This window comes from Pieris rapae, chromosome 13 (genome assembly GCF_905147795.1).
Source record: "Pieris rapae chromosome 13, ilPieRapa1.1, whole genome shotgun sequence".
Lineage (NCBI taxonomy): Eukaryota > Metazoa > Arthropoda > Insecta > Lepidoptera > Pieridae > Pieris > Pieris rapae.
This window is the reverse complement of record NC_059521.1, coordinates 9,823,918-9,845,385: the sequence shown is the minus strand read 5'-3', so window position 1 is coordinate 9,845,385 and position 21,468 is coordinate 9,823,918. Positions and strand designations below refer to the sequence as shown.

The 21,468-nt window shown below is 33.1% G+C and overlaps 2 protein-coding genes across 5 annotated transcripts in view; both read left to right on the top strand.

Annotated features, from left to right (window-relative positions):
- LOC111004149 overlaps positions 1 to 11,542 on the top strand; it is a 57,318-nt gene extending 45,776 nt beyond the window's left edge. The window contains exons 13-16 of one of the 2 annotated variants that reach the window (XM_045630766.1): positions 7,123 to 7,274; positions 7,615 to 7,727; positions 7,878 to 8,060; positions 8,406 to 11,542. In XM_045630766.1, coding sequence (XP_045486722.1) covers positions 7,123 to 7,274; positions 7,615 to 7,727; positions 7,878 to 8,060; positions 8,406 to 8,921 — 964 coding nt within the window. In that variant the 3' untranslated portion in view covers positions 8,922 to 11,542. Of the gene's footprint in view, positions 1 to 7,122; positions 7,327 to 7,614; positions 7,728 to 7,877; positions 8,061 to 8,405 lie in introns of those variants that run through there. The other variant, XM_045630765.1, reaches the window with a different exon arrangement.
- A 469-nt stretch (positions 11,543 to 12,011) lies between these two features.
- Positions 12,012 to 21,468, top strand: part of LOC111004138 (alpha-actinin, sarcomeric) — a 34,319-nt gene continuing 24,862 nt past the window's right edge. For all 3 annotated transcript variants that reach the window (XM_022275007.2, XM_022275006.2, XM_022275008.2), the window contains exon 1: positions 12,012 to 12,315. In XM_022275007.2, the coding sequence (XP_022130699.1) occupies positions 12,187 to 12,315 (129 nt within the window). In that variant the 5' untranslated portion in view covers positions 12,012 to 12,186. The remainder of the gene's footprint in view (positions 12,316 to 21,468) is intronic.

The window sequence follows — 21,468 nt, the reverse complement described above, 5'->3', positions numbered from 1 at the left end:
AAACATCCAATTGGTTAAATAAAGAATGTAACCAATTATTGACTGGTGCCACTACATTAGCTGCATTAACTACAGAACCGTCTTGATTTTTAATTTGAGCCTTGAGATGGAGTAGTGTATGCGAAAGGTCTATGTAGTCGTCTCCTGTACCAGGTACTTGGAATTCGATGGGTCCATCATCGCTTAATGAAGAAATTGGTTTGTAGTGTATCCAGTGCCCATATTCGATACTTGTTTGTGTGGAAGGAAGAGCAAATAGGTCCAATTCAGATTTAACACACTCACATGAATGATTATGAATAAATGACATTATGATTAGTTTGAAAATATATCTTTGGAAATATTAATATTTTTGTTCCTTGTTTTCCTTAAAGCGTCTTTCTTCTTAAGAGGTGAAACTCGAATGAGCTCATTTCTATATTTTCGTCTTTTATTAACACCCGATCCAGTCATAAGTTCATCAATTTTGGTATCAACTTTGTGTTTAAGGTTAGAACTAGCACTTTTCAAACGATTTTTAATTGATTCTTTAATGGGGCGACTAGCTACAACATCTGACAAAAGCCCAATACCACTGTTAAGTGCTTCTTTTCCAATCACCTTAGCACCACTAGTGAGTAAAGGTAGCACACTTCGAAATAACCCCCCAAGAAAACTGCCGATACCATGACCACGTTGATGTAAGGCTCCTTTGTAGATTACATTAATACCAGATCCAGCTTGTTGCGAATAATAATGTTCATAAGGACATATAATAGTATCTTGAGGTGTATACATTTCAAAAAAGATATAAAGATTATATTTTTTTAAAATGAAGTTTCACACACGATGTACCGTATTGAAATGGTACCGCATTTCCCGTGGTTGTTCTTATATCTACCTCAATAACATCAAATTCTCTTCTCATAACAGGTAAATAATGTGGTGGTGAAAATATATGCATTTTATTTGAACCATATATGTATTTAGCGGGATCTAAGGGTATAATTCTCAACAGGGGTGTCATGACATCACCAACAATTTGTGGTTCTATAATATCACAATACACAAATAATTGTGATGGTAACCCTAAATGTAGATTAGCAGGGCGTTTACTGATATTTTGATTTACTAGATTGGTATCTGGCTCAAACCCAAGTTGAAAACTCAAATTAGGTGATAGAGATAATGAAATTATTGATGGATCCTTTACTGCAACAGAGACAAACTTTGACACGGTGTCCTGGCGAAAACTAACTTTCTCTTTCGAATTTAAAGCTATAAGAATATTTTGTATATTATCATAGTTGGTGGCCGGTATATGGTTCTTATACATTAGTGTGGTCTCTTCGTTATTGATGGTAGTTTTTTTACTTATGTACATAATATTTTCATGCTCTTGCACGGAGAACATAGTAGAGGGATATTGGAACTCAACTATACCTACCATCCATTCTCCTTCTAATGTAATGGGCTTAGGTAGTTTTGTAGAAAAATTTGAAGTCATATTTCCCGGAAAATATTGTGTGGAACTATTGCTGAGTAAAGTTAAATAAAAACTTTCCTTCATTGTAAAGTTTTGATAGAAGATAATAATACCCAAGAATTAAATTTGTTTGGGTACCCTTTCCACTTGACTAATGCTTCTTTTCTGAGTCCAGAGTTACGATACCTTAAGATTTTATCAATTTTATAATCAGAAGTGGGGGAAAATGTAACTTTTTGTAATTCTTTCTCATAAAATGTGCCTGTTATAGATTCATTTTCCAAATCCATCAAAGTGTATACAACACATGGTGAGCGATCTATAACTGAAGTTATAATAAATATTTCATCACTCCAATTACTTTCATAACCTTTTTGAAATGTATGTTTTTGTTTAGTAATTCTTACATGGTCACCGACTTTAAACTTGGGTAACTTTTTCAAATTTGAGTTACATGAAATTCCATCAAAATATAGATTCCTCCAAACTTTCATAATGTTTTGGTTATTAACATCACATGGTCTCATTTTTATACTAGAATGCACACTGTGATTATATGAACTAACTAAATCTTGTAAGATATCTATATAGCGATGTGTATTTTTATATGTAAAATAACGCCACATTTTCATTTTTAAAGTTCTCTGAAATCTTTCTACTATACTTGCTTTAATATCTGGATTATTTGTAGTATAATAATTTATATTTTTATTTTTTAAATAACTTTGGACATCTTTAGATACAAATTCTGTACCTTTATCTGATTGTATATGTCTAGGAACAGTTTTAGCTTCATCAAAAATGCTAGTAAAACACTGTTTTATTGTAACAGAATCTTTCTTTTTTATTGCTCTAACATACGCATATTTGCTAAAAACATTAATGACACATAAAATATACTTATATCCATCATTATCCTGTTCGTAAGTTCTTAAGTCACTCAAGTCAGCTTGCCACAATTCATTAAAATTTGATAAAATGTACTTATTTCGCAGAAATCTTTTTCGAACTGGCTTATGTAACGTATATGTTTCTTGAGACTGCAACCACGTCTCTACATCTGTTTTAGAAAGTTTTCCATTCATCGCTTTTGTTAATGTATTCACATTACTGTAACCGGCAGGATGTGAAATATCATAATATATTTGATGAAGCTTTAATATGGGGTCCATTTATCCCAATCAATTTTGTTTTTTATTTTACTGTTATGATTTGATTGAGTCGGAGAAGTGTAATCGATGCTTGATTCTTGGATCGGTAGTGTGTGATGTTTTTTAAGATTGCCAATATATTTAAGTCTTTTGAGATTACCAATGTATGTCAGTGGTATATTTATATCATTTAAAAATTCTGAGAATGTTTCCCAACCGATGGGATCTGCTTTCTTTGAGGGTCTTAATGCATCATTTACTAAATCAATAATATTACTTCCAGGAATTTCTTTTCCACTAATTACCACTGTACCATATTTATTCCATTGTAATTTATCACTATGGTTTTGAATGGATTCCATCAATAATTCTCCTTTCTTTATATAAGTTTTCGGAATCAAATTTAATATGTCCTGTGTTGACAACTGAAACGAGACGTCTTTACCCAACGACGGTTGTTCACCACCTACCACTTTTTCATTTTCATTTTCATTTTCGTTATCAGTGAAATTAATTTTACCATCTTCATAAGTTTTATTATTTACTGTTTTTTCAGTAAATATTATTTCTTGAGGTTGACGTTCTACCATAGAAAAATGAAGGTATCTTTGTAAAATTTGTTGGTAAAGGGCCCATTTCTCACGATCTCCTAATTTGCTTGACATTATTTTTTCCATTTCACTGTCTAATCGACTTCGTGGTGTAACTTTATTTTCATTTTGTTGATGTGTTATTTTATCAACAAAATCGTGTTCAATAATCAGCATTTTTTTAGTATTCATAGTGGTTTATTAGTAAAACAACTTATAAGACTACTTAGAACAGTGCCTAATATTATTGGAAGAAAGGAACCTCCTTTTTGAATTAATATATTTTTTCTATATTCAAAACTTTTTCCTCTGCTTACTAGCTTACGTAAGGTATTTTTTAGGTTTTTAAGTTTAGACTTCTCTGCTCCTTTCAATGGTACTTTTCCTTTCAAAACGTTATAAATACACTCACAAAGACAGTTTATTTCTTGATTATTGCAGGTTTTCAGTAATACCTTCCGATGTCTTGGTTTTAATGTGTGTAGAGCTGACAATAAATCTTTATGTGTTGTTACTCGATGATACATAGTTTAAAACTGACTCAAAATCGTTGATTACAAAGATATTTATATGCTTTCATGGTGATATATAATGTACAATAGTGAGTGTTTTCAAAAATGTTTGATTTTATCCGGTGTGTATCATCAGTATTTTGTTTTAAATCAATCATCAAATATCCGTGAGCAACTTTTGTAGCATCTGCATATGATTCTTCGATAAATTTAGTGTTCTCAGGCGAAACCTGTCTGGCTAGAAATTTAATTTGTGTTTTATCACGGGGATTTTTGAAATAAATGATGTAACTTGAATTAAGGGAAATGTCACGTTGTCCTCTTCCTTGATGAAATAAGTTTTGTGTTATATAAAAAACACTTAAATTTCTATGGTGACTTCCTTTTGTAAATATATCAACAACTCTACCGTCAGATTCTCTCATTAAATCATCTATTATTATCAAATGAGGATTTTTACCATCGAACATATGCAAATCAGGCAACCCTTGATGATAGTTCACTCCAGGTATATTATATAGTGGCTGCATTTCATCATAACACCATGTTATTTCAGAAAAAGACTCATTACATGCACTACCCCTATGTTTAATGAATTGTGCTACAAAGTTTGATTTTCCACATCCTGTTGGACCTGCTATGATTGCAGCAAAAGGATGAATAAAATGAATCATTTTTTTATACTTCTTTCTTCTTTGGGTATCCAAATAAAACTGAATATTTTTCTTTAAAAGATTTTATTTATACATTAAAGTTACTCTAAAATATAAATAAGGTAATATCTAAATAAAACAATAATATGAAAACATTATCTTACAAAATATTATAAAACACATAAATAAATAATAATGAGTAATGAAATTATCTACAACTAAATTTCATAAACATATTATTAATAATTTAGTTCACATTTTTCTTTTATTTTTTTTACTTGGAATTGCTAACGAGTTTATAATGGCCCAGTGGTATCGTATCTATATTATTTGGTAGAATGTGTCGCTTGGTATCATTAAAAGATAAACATGTTTTATTAATTTCTTGGGTGAAAATTGTATGTTTTAACGATTTAAATCGATACATTTTACAAAATTGAATATTAAATTTATTAAATAAACATGACTTATAATTGTCTAACGTTAATTTTTTTGTGACACATTTGTTAACACCCTTCGCCTTAGTAATAATTTTAGAATACAAAGTCTGTATCACAGATGCAACTTTAATAATACGCAGAGCAAAAATTAATCCATCAATACTAATAGCCCATCAAAAGGTTCTTGCCACTACTACAGCTAAATATCCTATAACAAGAGGCGAAGTGAAAGTCCTGACCATACCATCTGGTGTGCAGGGTAAGACACTGGACAATATATTTTTAGGACAGGTTCCTAAGAGATGTATCATTGGTTTTGTTAATAATACCGCCTTCAATGGTAGTTATAATAAAAACCCATTCAACTTTGAAAACTTCGGTATTTGCTCCTTTAGTTTATATATAGACGGTCAACAAATACCATCAAAATCATTACAACCATCATTCCCAAACGATGTATTTGCCAGCGCATACCACACACTGTACTCAGGTACCGGTATACATTTTCTTAACGAAGGTAATGGGATATCGAGGGAGCAATACTCAGATGGATACTGTTTACTAGCCTTTGATTTAACCCCCGACTTATCAGCTAACTCTAATATTCACTGGAATCTCATTCGTCATGGTAGTGTGAGAATGGAAGTAAGATTCGAGAACGCATTGACTGAAACAATTAACTGTGTAGTTTATGCAGAGTTTTCAAACATTATAGAAATAGATAAGAACAGAAATGTATGTGTGGATTATAGTAGTTAAGAAATGACTTTTATGTACTTATGATTAAATTGAGAATAATAAACGGAATGAAATATAATAAATAAAAATATGGTTTCTCATTAATAGTTTCCCTACTTTTCTAAATAAATGCATATAAGATATCACATATATTGGGGTGACAATACAACGAGATGTTAGTTGAGGTGGATGATTGATAGGAATTGGAATTGTATTTAGTGCAATATATAAGAGTAGAAGGTCAAACGCGTTGGAGTAAAAATGAATACATTAAACCTGCAAATGAGTCTCCATAAAATACATCCCAGCATCCAGTATAGCGTGTACCCCTCGAATCGCCTACCAATGCACGTACACTTACCCACATTTATTATATGCAATCTCGACCCTGACTCACAACCAGGATCTCATTGGGTAGCTATTCATATCAACCACGAAAAAGTTGGAGAATATTTTGATTCATTTGGACGTAAGCCTATTAGAGTAATAGCGGATTTTTTAAGAAGAAATTGTCGGGTATGGCGCTATAATACAGCTAGCGTTCAGGACATCTGTTCTGCCTTTTGTGGGGAGTATTGTGTAGTATATTTGTACTACAAGTTCTGGGGTTTCAGCTTGGAAGATTACCTCAGAAATTTTTCGTATGACTCACCAAGAAATGACATGACACTAGTAAAGTTGTATTGTAACATAATGCAAATAAACACATAAAACACGGAAATCATATTTTTAATGTTCAGTAAATCCTTTTCCCATCTGTCCTGGTGCATTTGCAGGTAAATGCGCATGGTAATTTGCTAATTATGCATACGAAACTGACTCGGTGATTAGTAAATGAGGATTTGGACGAGACGTTACATTCTTATTATGAGGTGATTAGTAAATCGATTAATTTGCAACGTATAGCAAAACCTAACTTCGAAACAGAGAGAAATATCGCTTCGGGAGTGAGTGCTATCGACTCAGCACGGTCTGTTTAGTGGGGAAAGAGACCAAACTTTTTTTTTTTTTTTTTTTTTTTAGGTGGGGACTGCCGCTGAGCCAGAAACACACGGGGGGTTAGGTTGACTGAGGCAGCGAGTGAGGCAGTCCCCGGCACGGGGGGTTAGGTTGACTGAGGCAGCGAGTGAGGCAGAACCCGGCACGGGGGGTTAGGTTGACTGAGGCAGCGAGTGAGGCAGAACCCGTGAATCCCTACTACTTAAGGCCCTCTCGTTGCGCCCTTTATAATTAATACGTATTATGTTATTTGTTATTTCTATAAATGTAAGTTTGAATATATAAAAAAACGTGAAAATAACATAAATATTTGGAGAGAATGGGACTGATTACTTAGTTATTTTTATTCATTGCAGCTTTTTTAAATGTTTCTTCTTCTTTAAATGTACACAGGCGCCCAAAAAAAATTTTTTTCCTCCTTACGGTCTGACTGACCCATAGGCCACAATGATTGGCTGGATTGGAATTACTATGAGAGCACGTTTCAGAGTTTGACGTGAGCGCAGTATTTGTAATCTGCGCGATTCGCTGCAATTCTAATTTCAAAGTACAATAATAAATTTAATACTTTCAGACCAAAAAGTGTTCCAAGTTCTCCGATGGTAAAGCGCGCATTCTCCCGCCTCGGGACCATAACAGCAGGTTGGGGCAGATCCATCAGGAAACAACATTCGCAACTGAACGCAGACGATAAGAAGAAGTGGGCCAGTTCCCAAGATTGTTCTAGTGAGTTATTTAAAATTATTGGTCATTGATGTTCACTGTCCATAAAGCTTTCTGTTTTTTTTTTTGTTTCTGCAAACTGCTCCTGTAAACAATATTTTCCAATGTTTTCTGTTATGTATTAGGCACAGAAATCACTAATCTATACTGAAAACTGAACTAACTGAACTGTATATATTATGATTACAAACTTCCGTACATCACAGTAGTTATATTATATAATGGTTAAGTTAAAACAATAATATACGTATAAATAATAAACTAGGTTAAATTATAAACTGCAGGTGTAAATAAAATATTATGTTACACGGAACAATGAGTATTTGATACATGATATTTTCAGATAAAGAGAATAAAGAAAAGGAGAAAGAGAAGAACGCAGCTTTAGCCGTGCCAAGGTTGTCAGTATGCGCAGATGCGCAAAAAGTCGATCGTGCCAAATTAGCTCAAACTGAGGTAAAACTAGCTAGAACTTTTTAACTGCCCTAAGTTTTCAGAGTACAATTCGTTTAAATAGATTTTTTGATCGAAATTATTTCAAAAATCAAACAAAAAATAAAAAAAGCTAGTATTACCATACTAATAGTCGATTTCATTTTATTCCAGTTTTCCATAATAGAATTCGACCCGGAAACATTTCGTATCCTCTTGGATTACTTACACACGGGCAGCTGTCCTCTGACCTGCGCGTCCATTCCGGGGCTTATCTGTGCAGCTGAGCATTACGACTTACCAGAACTGCTGCAGGCCTGCTTCCACCATGCCAAGCAGTTTCTAAGGATAGAAGTGGTAAGGGTATCTTCATTTGTAAATGAGGAAAGACTCACCTTGGTTTATAAAATTAGTTTAGCTTAATTTGCGAAGGAACAAAAAATCTAATCATATAAAATCATTCTCGTCCCTATTTGATTTCATCAAAATCTGTACATTATAGTACCAGTATACCAGCTGTTTACTACACGCACAAATCAACTTGGCACCTGCGTGGAATGTGCTTTGCCTCAAAAGCGACACCTAAACGAATACAAAAAATCATTTAAATCGGTCCCACCGTTTTAGAGGAGTTCAGTGATATACACACGTACAGTGTAATTATATATGTGAATATGAATGAGACTTTAATATATGTTTCAGGTGTGCACCATGCTTATATCTCTAGAAAATTACTACTGGAGATACACCTCCGCCTCGGAACTGGTGAACATGATTCTTGCATTCATAGAACAACGCGCCTACGCCTTATTCCAGACACCGGAGTTCCTAAACCTCTCAGAATCAATGGTCCAAATGATTATGTGCAGGAACCTCGAAGTACCCGAGGTCCGCAAATTTGAGGCCATGCTGAGTTGGGCGAGAAACAAAATCAAAGCGAAATCTGCCAACAAGACTGACGCCAAAAATGAATTCAAATGCATCATGGAGCGGTTGGCGAGGGATCTGAAGCTGTACAGAATATCCCCACAAGAGTTGATCAAAGTGGTGCTTCCTTCAAAAGCTATCAAGAACGAAAGAATCCTGGAGACTCTTATGTACCAAGCTAATTCCGGGATGTATAGGATCCAAGAGGATTACATCGAGGCCTGCCAACAACGTATTCAGAAGCAAGACTCTAGATTTTCCGAATTCGAGAGTTTTGACTACGGCATATAATTGGAGCTGTGAGGAATATCAGTGTATTAGAATAGAAACTGTCCTGCAAGAAAACTTTCGGTAAATTTTAGTATGGTATAGTTCATAAAACAATCTTGGTAGCATCGTTCTATATAGAGTCTGATCTTCCAATGTATAAAGAGTCTGTTAACTCTAAAAACGCAAAATTGATGAACGGCGTATGCATGAAGAGATTCTGGGTCTCAAGGGTCCAGACTGTTTAAGTTCTGAAACGTCGAAATTTTTCTATCAGGCCAGTTTGGTTCGGGTTCTTCTTCGTGGAATGTTGAAGCCTTCTAAAGTATTATTGTTGTAGATGTACTTTGTAGAGGTGCGAGAAATATTTGTACACTTCTCGAATACACCTAATCCTTGTTGTTGTTCATTGATACCTATATATTTTATACATTAGCTAGACGTGTTCAGTATAATCATCTCTATTTTTGGTACCAGAAATTTGGAAACATGTCGAGTACAAAATCGTGATCGTACGCTCAGAAACTGGGGAATATGTATTTTTTATTTTCCTATATCATCGTCCTTCTTACCGATAAGCGCCTCCTAACTTTGTACCACCAAACCAAATTCAGCGAGACGATTTTATCTCAAAATTAAAACCCTACTGACAGACCAGTAGGCTGATGTTAATGATCAACTGTGCAGAATTCGTGAACATAACATTACTTTGATTTTCCATGGATGAAATTTAAAATGTAATGGCTGTCTAGACAATAATTACATAAATGTAATTAAGCTGAGAATCTGTTAATTGAGGCCATGATTAAGATATAGAGAGTCTGTTTGGAGGTGTTAAAAATGGGTTCGTCAGTTTTCATCGGTAAGGGGGCGTAATAAATAAACATACTCTAGTGGGATTAACTTTAAAATGCGTATTTAATTTAAATTTATGATAAACCTTATATCTTGAAACTATCCGCCCTTGCAGTTAACTAATGTTGGAATAATTTTGCTCATAATATTATGAATTAGAATTTAATGTCCCTTTTATTGCAATCAATTAGATAAGATCCCCAGAATGATCAAAATGATAAATATTTATTACTAGCCGAGCATTGAAGAGACGAATTCAAAATGGCTACAGCTTTAAGTAATCAGAAAAGATTACATTTTAAAATACAATATAAACCTAAAAAGTATATTAAATAGAATGTTTTAAAAGGCATATTAATATACAATTAAATATGAAGATTGCTAATACAATATAATATTATTAATTGTCACTAATTGTTACGTATATTTGCGTAATATAATGATGAATTTGAGGATGTTATGAGTAAAACAGGAATAGTGTGCGACTGAGAGGCGAAGAGAAACGCCATTTTGAAATCATTTCTTTAATGCCTGGCTAAAGTTAGAAATACAAAGCGACTGATGCATAAATTAAACAAAAATATAATGGAATTCTAAATGTTAGATGTTATATATTTATGAAAATATGAAAAATTGTCTAAACATAAATGTAAATAACAAAGAAAAAGCAACAAAAAAATCTTATGTTTGTGTAGATGAATGTAGAACCTCTATACCTATACTTTCGATACTGTGACAAAACCATCATTTCTGTTATTTATACATCACCTAGGTTCTATATGAAAAAAATGATTCGTTATTTTTACGTATCGTATATTTACGGGGAATTCGACATAAAACACCTACTACTTCTGGCAATTACGAATTGTGCTTTTCTTATAGAACCAGGCGATAGATTAGATTTTATACTAATAACCAATAAGTCAAGCTTTAAACTCTACTATACCTGTGTGCCTACTATGTAAACAATCGTGGATTTGAGCTTCTGACACCAAGAACATGCGTTGTAGAAGCAACACGCAAAGAAATTCTGTCAGGCGCTTACGTCTCCGATAGTGTCATTTTTACGCGCTCTTCCTTATTTTAACACTGCTTTGTCTATGTTCAAAATTTGTATACTGGCAATAAATGTATTAGTGTTCAAGAACCGCATCTAGATGAAATTAAAACTTATCAAGGTTTGCCACAATACAAAAACAATTTTTTACCTTAAATTCTAAAATATTTCTTCTAAAAAAACATTTTTTTGAATGATATTATTGCATAATTCTGTTAGGCGATCTGAACATTGAATGCCTGTTAATTTCTTAACCTGTAACTTTTTTTAAACCTGGGTCTTACTTTAAAAATATTATAAGAGGCATAATATTATTTAAAAACTATTGTATAGCATTACTATTGAATAGGTGTTAATAATATTGTGTAGCCTAAAACGTTTCTAAAATCTGAATAAAATTTAAATGCGTTGGATTGTCAGTAAAATTTTTATACTTGTGAAAATCTTGTTGTGAACGGTTCCCTGCTCAACCCTGCTCCTTATTAATGGTAAATTTTCAAAATATTATATAGCTTTCTCCTATTATTTTTAAATACTCGTAAATTAAGTTTGGTTCATGGTAACACCAAGATTCGTCAAGCTATTGATATAAGTTTTCTATTCCAATATTTTACCTTCCCGTGTTTGTGGATGTTATTAAATGTATGAGGTACAGATCTTCAAATGTACACAAACAATAAAGTATCTATAACTGTTATTTTGCGTGAGCAAGAATATTTATTGAAATTTTATGTGGTGAATAAATTTTTTGTGTATGATACAGAATTATCATTTCCGAAAAAACCTTTCAGTTAAATAATAATAAAATGGAATAGTAAGTTTAATAATTAATTATAGTTTTAATTACGATCTACAATAAAATATATATACTTTCTTAAAACCAATAACTACTAAAACAGTTTAATAAACTAAAAAAATAAAATGTTTAAATAAATATATAAATTAAGTGTTTACAATATAAACTCAATACCAGCATTCAAATCATAGATTCAAATTAGTTGCGGAATTCCGATAATCGACATGCAAGGGAAATAGTTTGTGTAGTTAAAAATATTATCTGTGAAGTGTCCCAAAAAGATAATGTTATTGTCAACATGGCATATTGAGTTAAATATCATTCAGTAGATGCCAATGTCAACTGAAATGCCGCCGAGAATGCTGCCAGATATAAATTAATGAAGCGCAGAACGTTACATAACCGTGAAACCGAACGCAACACAAGTTCCCCGCGCGGCCACTAGTAGCGCTCGTGTGCCAGTCTTTTCGCAGCAGGCGTGCGGCCGGCTGCTTGTTGCAGTGCGCGGTGCGAACTATCACATACGAGTTCGCGGTCATAGGCTCGAACGAACATCGAAATCGACGGTCAGTGCGGTGACCATGATGATGGACAACGGGGTGATGACTAATCATTATGATGGGGGATATACGGATGGATACATGGAACAGGAGGAGGAGTGGGAGCGCGAGGGTCTATTAGACCCGGCATGGGAGAAACAACAGAAAAAGGTCAGTTAACACCAGCCAAATATTTGCAATCACATTAAAAAAGTATTACAATAAAGAATACCTACAGCGTTATCAATATCGTGACTCACATTGATGGTGTTTATGTTTTCCCTTTCCGATTTGGTTATTAAATTTACACCGCAGCACTATTTATTGCAATTCGATACGTGTTTATATTTTCTTACTAGTACTAACATTCAGTGATATTTTTGAAAAATATGTAATTTAAAATGAAACGTATAGCGAAGCATTCATTAGATAAATTAATTAAATTTAATCTAGATAATAATTTAAATTCTCAAAAAAATATATTCCTTTAATTGGTATTACGCAAGAGTAATTAATATACCCAATGAAATCCCTGAATTTTCATATTGAATTTTGCTCATTTCCCGCCGTAAGTTGAAAGTAGATCGCGGCCGTGGACACTATTAAAAGATTTCTTGAAGCTTTTCGTGCGAGCGAGATAGATGCACACTGTCACGCCACAAGCGGGAGCGGGTCGGAGCGAGAGGAATCGAATTTCCGTTAGTCATGTCCTAAAATGGGTCCGGCGCAGGCGCCGCTGAAAGCGCGGGCGTCCGTCTTTGCGTCATGAAACCCGCATTTCAGGGAAACGTTTGGGTCCACCTTGACTACGTAATGCATCCCTAAGGGGGCTATTTATGTTGCTCTTCAGCTCTGTGACGAATGCTCTGACGCACCTAGTGAGCTCGAGGAATGTCATTAACGACTTACGAAAGCAATCTCCAGGGCCATTTCATAATATGAATAAGCAGTTAGATTATTATTTAAAGATATTCAGTCGGCTACAAAGCCAAACAATAAAGGTAGATCACAACAATATATTCATGTATACTTACGTGTATTGTACGCGTAGCAGTATCCTGCATAATTATTGCCACCTACCTACCCGCATTCTGTTCTGAATTGTAACATTAAAAAAATGTAATCATTCTTATGACAGCTATCTAGATGCCTTTACGAGATTACATGTCTTCCGACAGAACCTCATTAAAGAACAGTTTTCTCATTGATTTCTTATCTTCTTCACGTCATGTTTTTGCAAAGCGTAATTACGTTAGCAATTGCACGTGAGGTCCTGGGTCTTAAGCGACAGGACTAGTCCAACATAAACAAAGCGGCTGCGACGATCGGTGCATTGGCCGTTCGCGTATGGCGGGTCAATGTCGCGGCTATAACTCGGGATGCCTCTTCGGAAAACTCACCCGACCACTCTTAGGCTTAAGAACATAATCCCCTATGCAATAAAAGTTATTATTAACAAGGAAGTCGTGACACATTCGAATTACCGAATTGTGACTCATTAAACATTGAGGCAACATGAGGTCAAATGATTCCGCGAAAACAAACACGAGCGTACCTTCTAATAAGGTAGGTCAAGCGTCATGCTAAACGTCGATATTGTAAGATTCAATCGTTATCTCGCCAGAAATCATACGTGAAAGTGAGGCGAGTTCAAAACTGGTTGTAAATTTAAATAAAACTATTGCGCCTCTCTCCAGTGACACACCTATCCAATTAATTTTCAATGCAATTTCAGATAAATCGGCCCACGACTCGCTCAGAATGCTGTTGTTATTCAAGTCACCTTTTGCATACTGTGGGTAGTAATATAATTCAATTTGTCGACATTCGTCTATAAACTTGTGCACTTGCAGATGGCCCATAACTGATGCTACAAAATAAACGCAATATTTTTAAATTAGGTTAAATCTAAATATCGTAAAAAATATTCAAATTTCTCAATTTTTTCGATAAATTGTAATCGGCAGCAAGGACAGTCTGTTTTACTGTTGTATGTTTATCAAAAAGTTGATAAATACACTTATGATCATATAATTTTAGACTATAGATTTTCACTAAACAGATTTTCTAACTTAACTTCAAAAGATTTCACTATACAAAAAATTCTTAACTGCTTGTGGCTTATAGATCGTTTATAAGACCGAGTATTTACTAACTGTAGTTACAATGAATAAGGCAATCCAATTAAAACGGTCGAACCGTCTAAGGTTAGAGCAATGTAAGAAATTCTAGTTGACTCCTGTCGACCTAGAAATTGATACCCCGTTGAAGTAAGTTGGAGAAGAAATGAAATAACGGCATCTGATATACGATGCTTACAGGTAGCCATAACATTGCAACTTGATATGTTGCCAGCATTTATTTACCCTTTACGTTAAGTTAGTACAAATTGACTGCCAGAAAATCTAAATTTTAATGCCTATCATTTAATATAGGCCTAGCCAAAATATAGCTAAAATTTGAAATAGTTCGATGGATTTTTACAAAAGCGTTCCAGCGTGAAAGTTAATGAGAATCACTAATTCTTAGTAGTTCTGTTCTGGAATCATTTTATTATTTCACAAACCATAACGAATACAGTAATTTAGCTGCAACCACGACCTTTCTGCACAGACTGTCAAAAGTCAAAATTTATTTATTCATATAGGTAACATAATGTACACTTATGAACGTCAAAAAAAGAAATATTAAATGATTCTAATTTTACATTTACTGCCAGTTCTGAAATCAAGGGCGTAGAACGGAAGAGAAGAACTGGCAATAAACTCTCCGTACTGTAAAGTTCTATACCAATGATTCCCAACGAAAATTTATTAAAATGCATAATTTAGAATTTGAATTTCAGTTTTTCATTCTTTCGAAATTTTAATATCTGCGTTTCGTTAACAATTTCGAATACTGGTTCTTCGTCTTCTTATTAACATTTTTTATTAATTTTTAATAAATTACTAAATTTTTTATGTATGTTACATAAAAAATTTAAGCTAAGGTGGGGCACGGGACAAAAAAGTTGGGAAATACTACTGTAATTAAATTTATGTTATACTTTAACTATAACACAATCAGTGTTTACTTATAATAATAATAAAATTGTATAATACAGATTTTCTGTAATCCGAGCGACGAATCTCTTGAAAGGGAATTCAATTTAAACAAAAAAACAATTCCAAAGGTATGTCAATCGTTACAGGTCATAAATTTAATCTCGAGTTGCATTTTTGCTGCTACTTAATGGAAGAGTTATTACTTTGGCATTGCTTTTTTATTTGTTTTTTGGGGTCATTGGCAGCGATGCATTTTATTTCAAATTATATTGTAAACATCGACTATGTGAAGCATGTAATTACCCTCATATATAAAAGTAAAACGTGCACAATTTAGCAGAAAACGTTGAATTGAAACTGTTTCATAAAAAATCGACTGAGTTTTTGTAATAAAAAGTGAAAACTTTTAATAATTTTTATAAACGCAAGCGTTTATCCATTCATACTGTTTTAATCGTGGGGTAGTTTAAATGTTTAGTACTTTTTTACACCTAATAACTTTTGCTAATGTCAGTTTCCAGTGTCATCAATTAAAATGCTACACATTTGAAATTGTTATCACAAAGAAAAAACTATTAAAATTTTAATTAGCTTAGGTATGACAAGAAATTTATTTAACTCACTTAGAATTAAATGAATATTATACGAAATAATTAATAATTCGTCAATTAATTTATATGGATTAAGGCAATTTCTTTCGTCTCTTGGTTTGGCTTGACTTGACTTGACTTGCCTATCATACATCACTTAGGTTTCCCAATGCGATACTTACACCTTAATGTCGGTTACGTAATATTCGACTTGGCTATTTTTTCCATCGCGTTCCCTAGTTTTTTGGCACAGTTCCAAAATTCATATCAGTGATTCCGCTGTCGCGGAACAGACAACTTTGATGAACAGGCTCAAAATTTTACAATTATCGCTTTATGTTTTGGAAATTAATAACTTGGAAAGTTAAAAGCTTACATAATCAAAATCTCCAACTTGAAGGAAAGTAACGAACTTCGTCTAAGTAAAATATCATTTAAGCATATACCTACTAACGCTCGTCAATACATATTTGTGTTATATATGTATATGCTATGGTATAATAAATCTTAATGACTGGATGAACTTCTGTACAGACTAACTACGCCACGTCGTATTACCTAATTTTTTACCTATTAATAGTTAGTATTGTCTTTTATTTACATAACTTTTACACATTTAAAGAAAAACACTTTTTTAACGGATTATAGATATGTATTATTATATTTATATTTATATTAATAGTTGTACGAACAAAAAATTGTATTTACACACTTGATATATTAAGTATAATATAAAATAACAAACGAGGTTCCGTTATCCGTAAAGTGAGACAAAAAAACCAGCGGTAGTGTACCGCCCACATGTCAACAAAGTTATTGAACCACGCGACCGATAACAATTCATTTTAAAACCTTAGACGATCTACGCCATAACAACGTGGATAAATTAATAGTAGGCTTACAAGACTAAGTAAAGTTTATAAATATGTAACATCGACTACTATTTAAGCCTAGTAAGATAGCGGATAATGCTTAAAGAAGTATCAAGAATATCCATGGCGCTAAATCACCTCTATCATGAGCTCGCGCCATATACCATCACACTGCACACCCGAATTAGGTATTATAATATGTTTATTGATCTTTTCTTTTCGTAAACGCTTAACGTAATAAATTACCTATTCCTTTGACATATTATTTAGTCAATCAAATCATTTATTCCAATTAGACCACCAAATCGCACTTTTGAACGTTACAAATATAAAGTTCTTCTAGTTGCTCCTTCCAAATGGTAGTTTCGTGTGGAGAAGAATAGGCAAGAAACTCCACACTTACTCTTAATATAGAATGTACAATATTTGTATACATTAGTCAAATAATTATATGTGAAGACAATGTACTCCTAGAATAAAAGTCTATTATTGTATTGTTAGTATACATGCTCCTCACATATTTACAAATATCGAAACTGTATAATATTATACATTAAAGAGTATAATTGTTTTTCGTTGTATATAAGTTATGATGGCTGTATTTCGAAATAAATAAGTTAATGGTAGTTCGTGTTTGTGACGTACAAAACTATTAACCAAGTGCATGCAAGTTGCGACACTGCAGCTTATATATTGTCAATGTCCGACCTTGAACACTAAACTGCTAGGCACGAATCAACATTAACCTAATGGTATTAACTTTCTAAACGTGCTTTATCTGAGTCTTGTTCCGGTTGTCATATTTGTGACTCAAAAAATCTCGATAATACATTGAACGTGTTGTATATCTATTATTATAACTATGAAAATAAAATTGCAGGCATTTATACGCGTACTTTCACAAAACTATTCCTAAGATAGATTAATTTATTCTCAAATTATTCGCCGGATTCTGTGAAAGTACTTCCGAAACAATTCACCGGATTATCAGTTCCTTTAATTAGATAATATTACATACATTCTAATTTCACGATATCCGTAACTTTAAGATTACTAGTAGTAGATTTGTTGCCGCGATAAAGTAAATGAATTAATAAATATCTGCCTCACATTAATTTTTAGATTTTAAGAATAATTTAAGTTTATATTTAAATATAATTTAAATTATTTAAATTTAATTTGATTATTCTTCCCTATCTTTACGATACCAATATACCTTCCTTGCATTTATATATTACGAAGAACCTTTTATGTGCAACTTTCTATCATTCGCTCGAACGGTCGCGGTGAAGGAAAACATCACGAGGAAAGCGTCTGGCCTTAGACCCAAACAGTAGACGGTGTAAGGCACATGAAGCTGATCACCTACTTGCCTATTAGATTGACAAATGATTATTAAACGAATCGCCTACAAGATGGTGCTACTGATTCATTCATTCATTTTATTAAACCTATTTACTTGGAATTTAATATAATTTTCCACGAAGCTCGTATAATTAGCATGGTCATCACTGGTGCACTGGTATATCCTTTTACACAACGCTTTCAAACGCACTCCATTCAAAGTTGAGTATGTGTTATTTAATCTCTTTATAAACATAGTATCACGATTACATCTACCGGCATTTCGTGTGAGTTTCATATGCTGTAAAATTCCCAAATGAGTTTTTTTAATGTTTATTGTAAGATTGATTACTAACGCATATATATTTACAATATTCTGAACCTACATAGTAATAATAATTAATAAATATAAAATTTAAAAAAATTAACGCTGCCAGCATTTCATCGCTGCGACATACAGTTTTATAATTACACATGTAAAATTGTTCTATCGAATTTTATACAAATTATGAAGGTACCTATATAAAAGATAGTCAACTCAGATTATATGAATTATTGCACTTTTACTAGCCTTTGAAATCCGTACCATGTCATTCACTGCTAGACATAGGCCTATTCCCTAAATTCCCAGAACGACTGGTTCCCCGCGCTTTGCATCCAACGCCTTCCCTCTAACCTTACCAGTTCCTCTGCCCACCTATTTGTTCCAGTTCCAACGCTTCCTCAACTAGTATTCATCTTTATTGGCTGAATATAGATTTAATGAATGTGTCGCTTATGTGTATCATACTTTGACCAAGCCAAACTCGCCATCGTTTCTATGTCTTATATTAAACCCACGTAAAAAATGTCAGTTACAGAGATCATTCCGCGTCAATGACGGACCCAGTAACATTGCCAAATATCTATTTCTGCGCCACGCCCACGCAAATTACTTACACTCACTCGCTAGTATAATTAGAAAATTGTTTATCACACATTTATATTTAACGTTTAAAATATCGATCAGTCGTTGAGGACAAAATCCAAGGTTCAGCCAATAACAAATTCCATTTGCTCTGTCTGTCAACCCAGTTACAATATGACAAAAGGAACTATGCAATATTCAAAATAAACCTTTTGAGATGTTCGCATGTTTCATAAATTGTACGCAAATTCAGGCTTCAACGTCTGACGCAATTTATTACTTCTGGCCTAAGACATTCCGGATTCCTCGGTTCTTCACCATGATAGAAAATAAGTATGGATTGTGGATAGGGATTTTAGCAGTCGAGAACTCTTGAAAAACCATACATACTTGAAAAACCAGACTAGATATAAAAATACATTTCATTTTATATTTTGAGTTAGTGCCTTTGACATTTTAACCATTGGCTTTACTTTTTTAAAAATGGTTAAAAAAATAATTAATTAGTTAATAACCTTTTTAGGCCTTGGAGTTCTAAATCTGTTTCATGATAATTTGTCAAACTAATATATTAACAAGATTACCTGTGTAGTAATAATAATCAAAACTGTATTAATAGAATTATTATTTAATATAAATTGATTCGATTATTAAATGGTATCGCGAAATACGACGATGTATTTGTTAAATTTATTTGGCAGTAGTGTCATTCGACAACAGGAAGTCTAAATATAAACCCATAATTTATAAATCAGCAAATTATATATAAAGCTTTATAGCTGAGTAATTAAAAATATATTGTTCGGCCTGTATTACTCTAAAACGCAATTTATCACGGCCAAGGTGACAAAACTACGTTTATCGTTGCATTATCTATCGCTATCCTTATCACACATGCGATTATCTGAGATAAACCCAGCTGGCGACTGGCGAGGGGAGTTCATTGTTAACGCTCCCCATTTATGCAATTATGAGGGCTGCACACCTTTAGATCTACCAAATGACAAATCTGAACTAAACCGCAAATAAATATATAAATACATGTATGTGTGCGCTCCTTTGATTTATCTTATAAATATTCTGTATTTTGTATCTTACCTACCTATCTACATGTACAAACATTGTTTATTTTGTGTATTAATTAAAGTTAATTAACATTATATTAATATGCAATATATCAAATAATTTTTTTACTGTTCTGCCACGATCGTTTTATACATGTTATAAATTTTTAATTGCCATCGTGGCCTCTTAAACTTTGAATGTGTGTCAGGCACGCCCTTAACCTGAAGTACCGTAAGGAAAAGTTAAAGTGATCAATTTTGCATCTCAATAGCTATTAATGAGTGATAAATATGGTTGTTAATCAATATAAAAACAACTTAAAATCGGTATTTAGAGATCTCGACGTGGTACACTGTGCCGCTCTCTACCGTGCCTGCGGTTGCCTTAATTTGGTCTGTCTACATAGATGGTCTTCCTCTATTCAGTTTTTTGTACCTTGGGCATCAGTTTAGTACTTGCTCATATATATACATACATAAAGAAAATCACAAATAAATACATATTTTTGTTTAACACTTGCAAAAATCAGTGCAATCAGAATAATTAAGAAATAAGGAAGACAGGTGATTGATCTCTTTTAGGTAATCAAATGAAAAATAAATTGAAATAACGCGAGCAAATATTTACTGCAAGTATTACAGAGAGTTTTTGCGTTCTCAATGATGATGACACATCCAAATTTGAGTGAATTAACATATGACAAAACATCTTATTACAAACACGAAATAAATCTTCTTAAATCATAAACAACCTAGCCTTTTTTATGACAGCACCACAGATAGCAGAACTAATTAGTCGTTACCATTGTAGTGTCATTTGTAAGAACAGCCTTTGTAAACAGTTTGGCGTGGGACGCTTCCGTTCCCGATGTGTACTTTACCAAATGTAGACTCTTAGTTATAAATTAATAATAAGACTTATTACTTCCAAAAAGATCTGATAAAATTGTATTTTGAAACCTAATCTTTGAAGTATGAAAATCTAATTTAACGATAGTGGTGCGTAATAATAATGACGTATAAAGTTTTAAATATAATAATATTATACATAATAAATTACATGTCATTCGCCGGCACAGGACGCGTCATTTCCGTTTTATGCGCAGTTTTAAATACAATATAAATGATTAAGTCTAATTCCACCTACTACAATATTTTATAAATAAGCACTAAGTGTCCCTGTATGTATTTTAACATAAGGAAGTCATAATTTTTACTGGTTTAACCATTTTTTTTTAATGTATAAAGAAAAAAATGTGTGTGAAGGACGAACATAAGAACTCAGACAGATTTTAAATGCTTGTGTACAAACACCAGTGGGTTAACACTTTTGGGACCACATAGTTAAAAGTGATATAAATTATATAGCGTGTTACCAATCTACAAAACTAACAAACCAGGGGCACTACAACCCTTTTAGGCGTGGGCCTCAGATTTTTGTATCTGTTTCATGATCAATCAACCTTATAGGCAAGTAGTAGGCTTTATAGGTCTAAGCCGCCG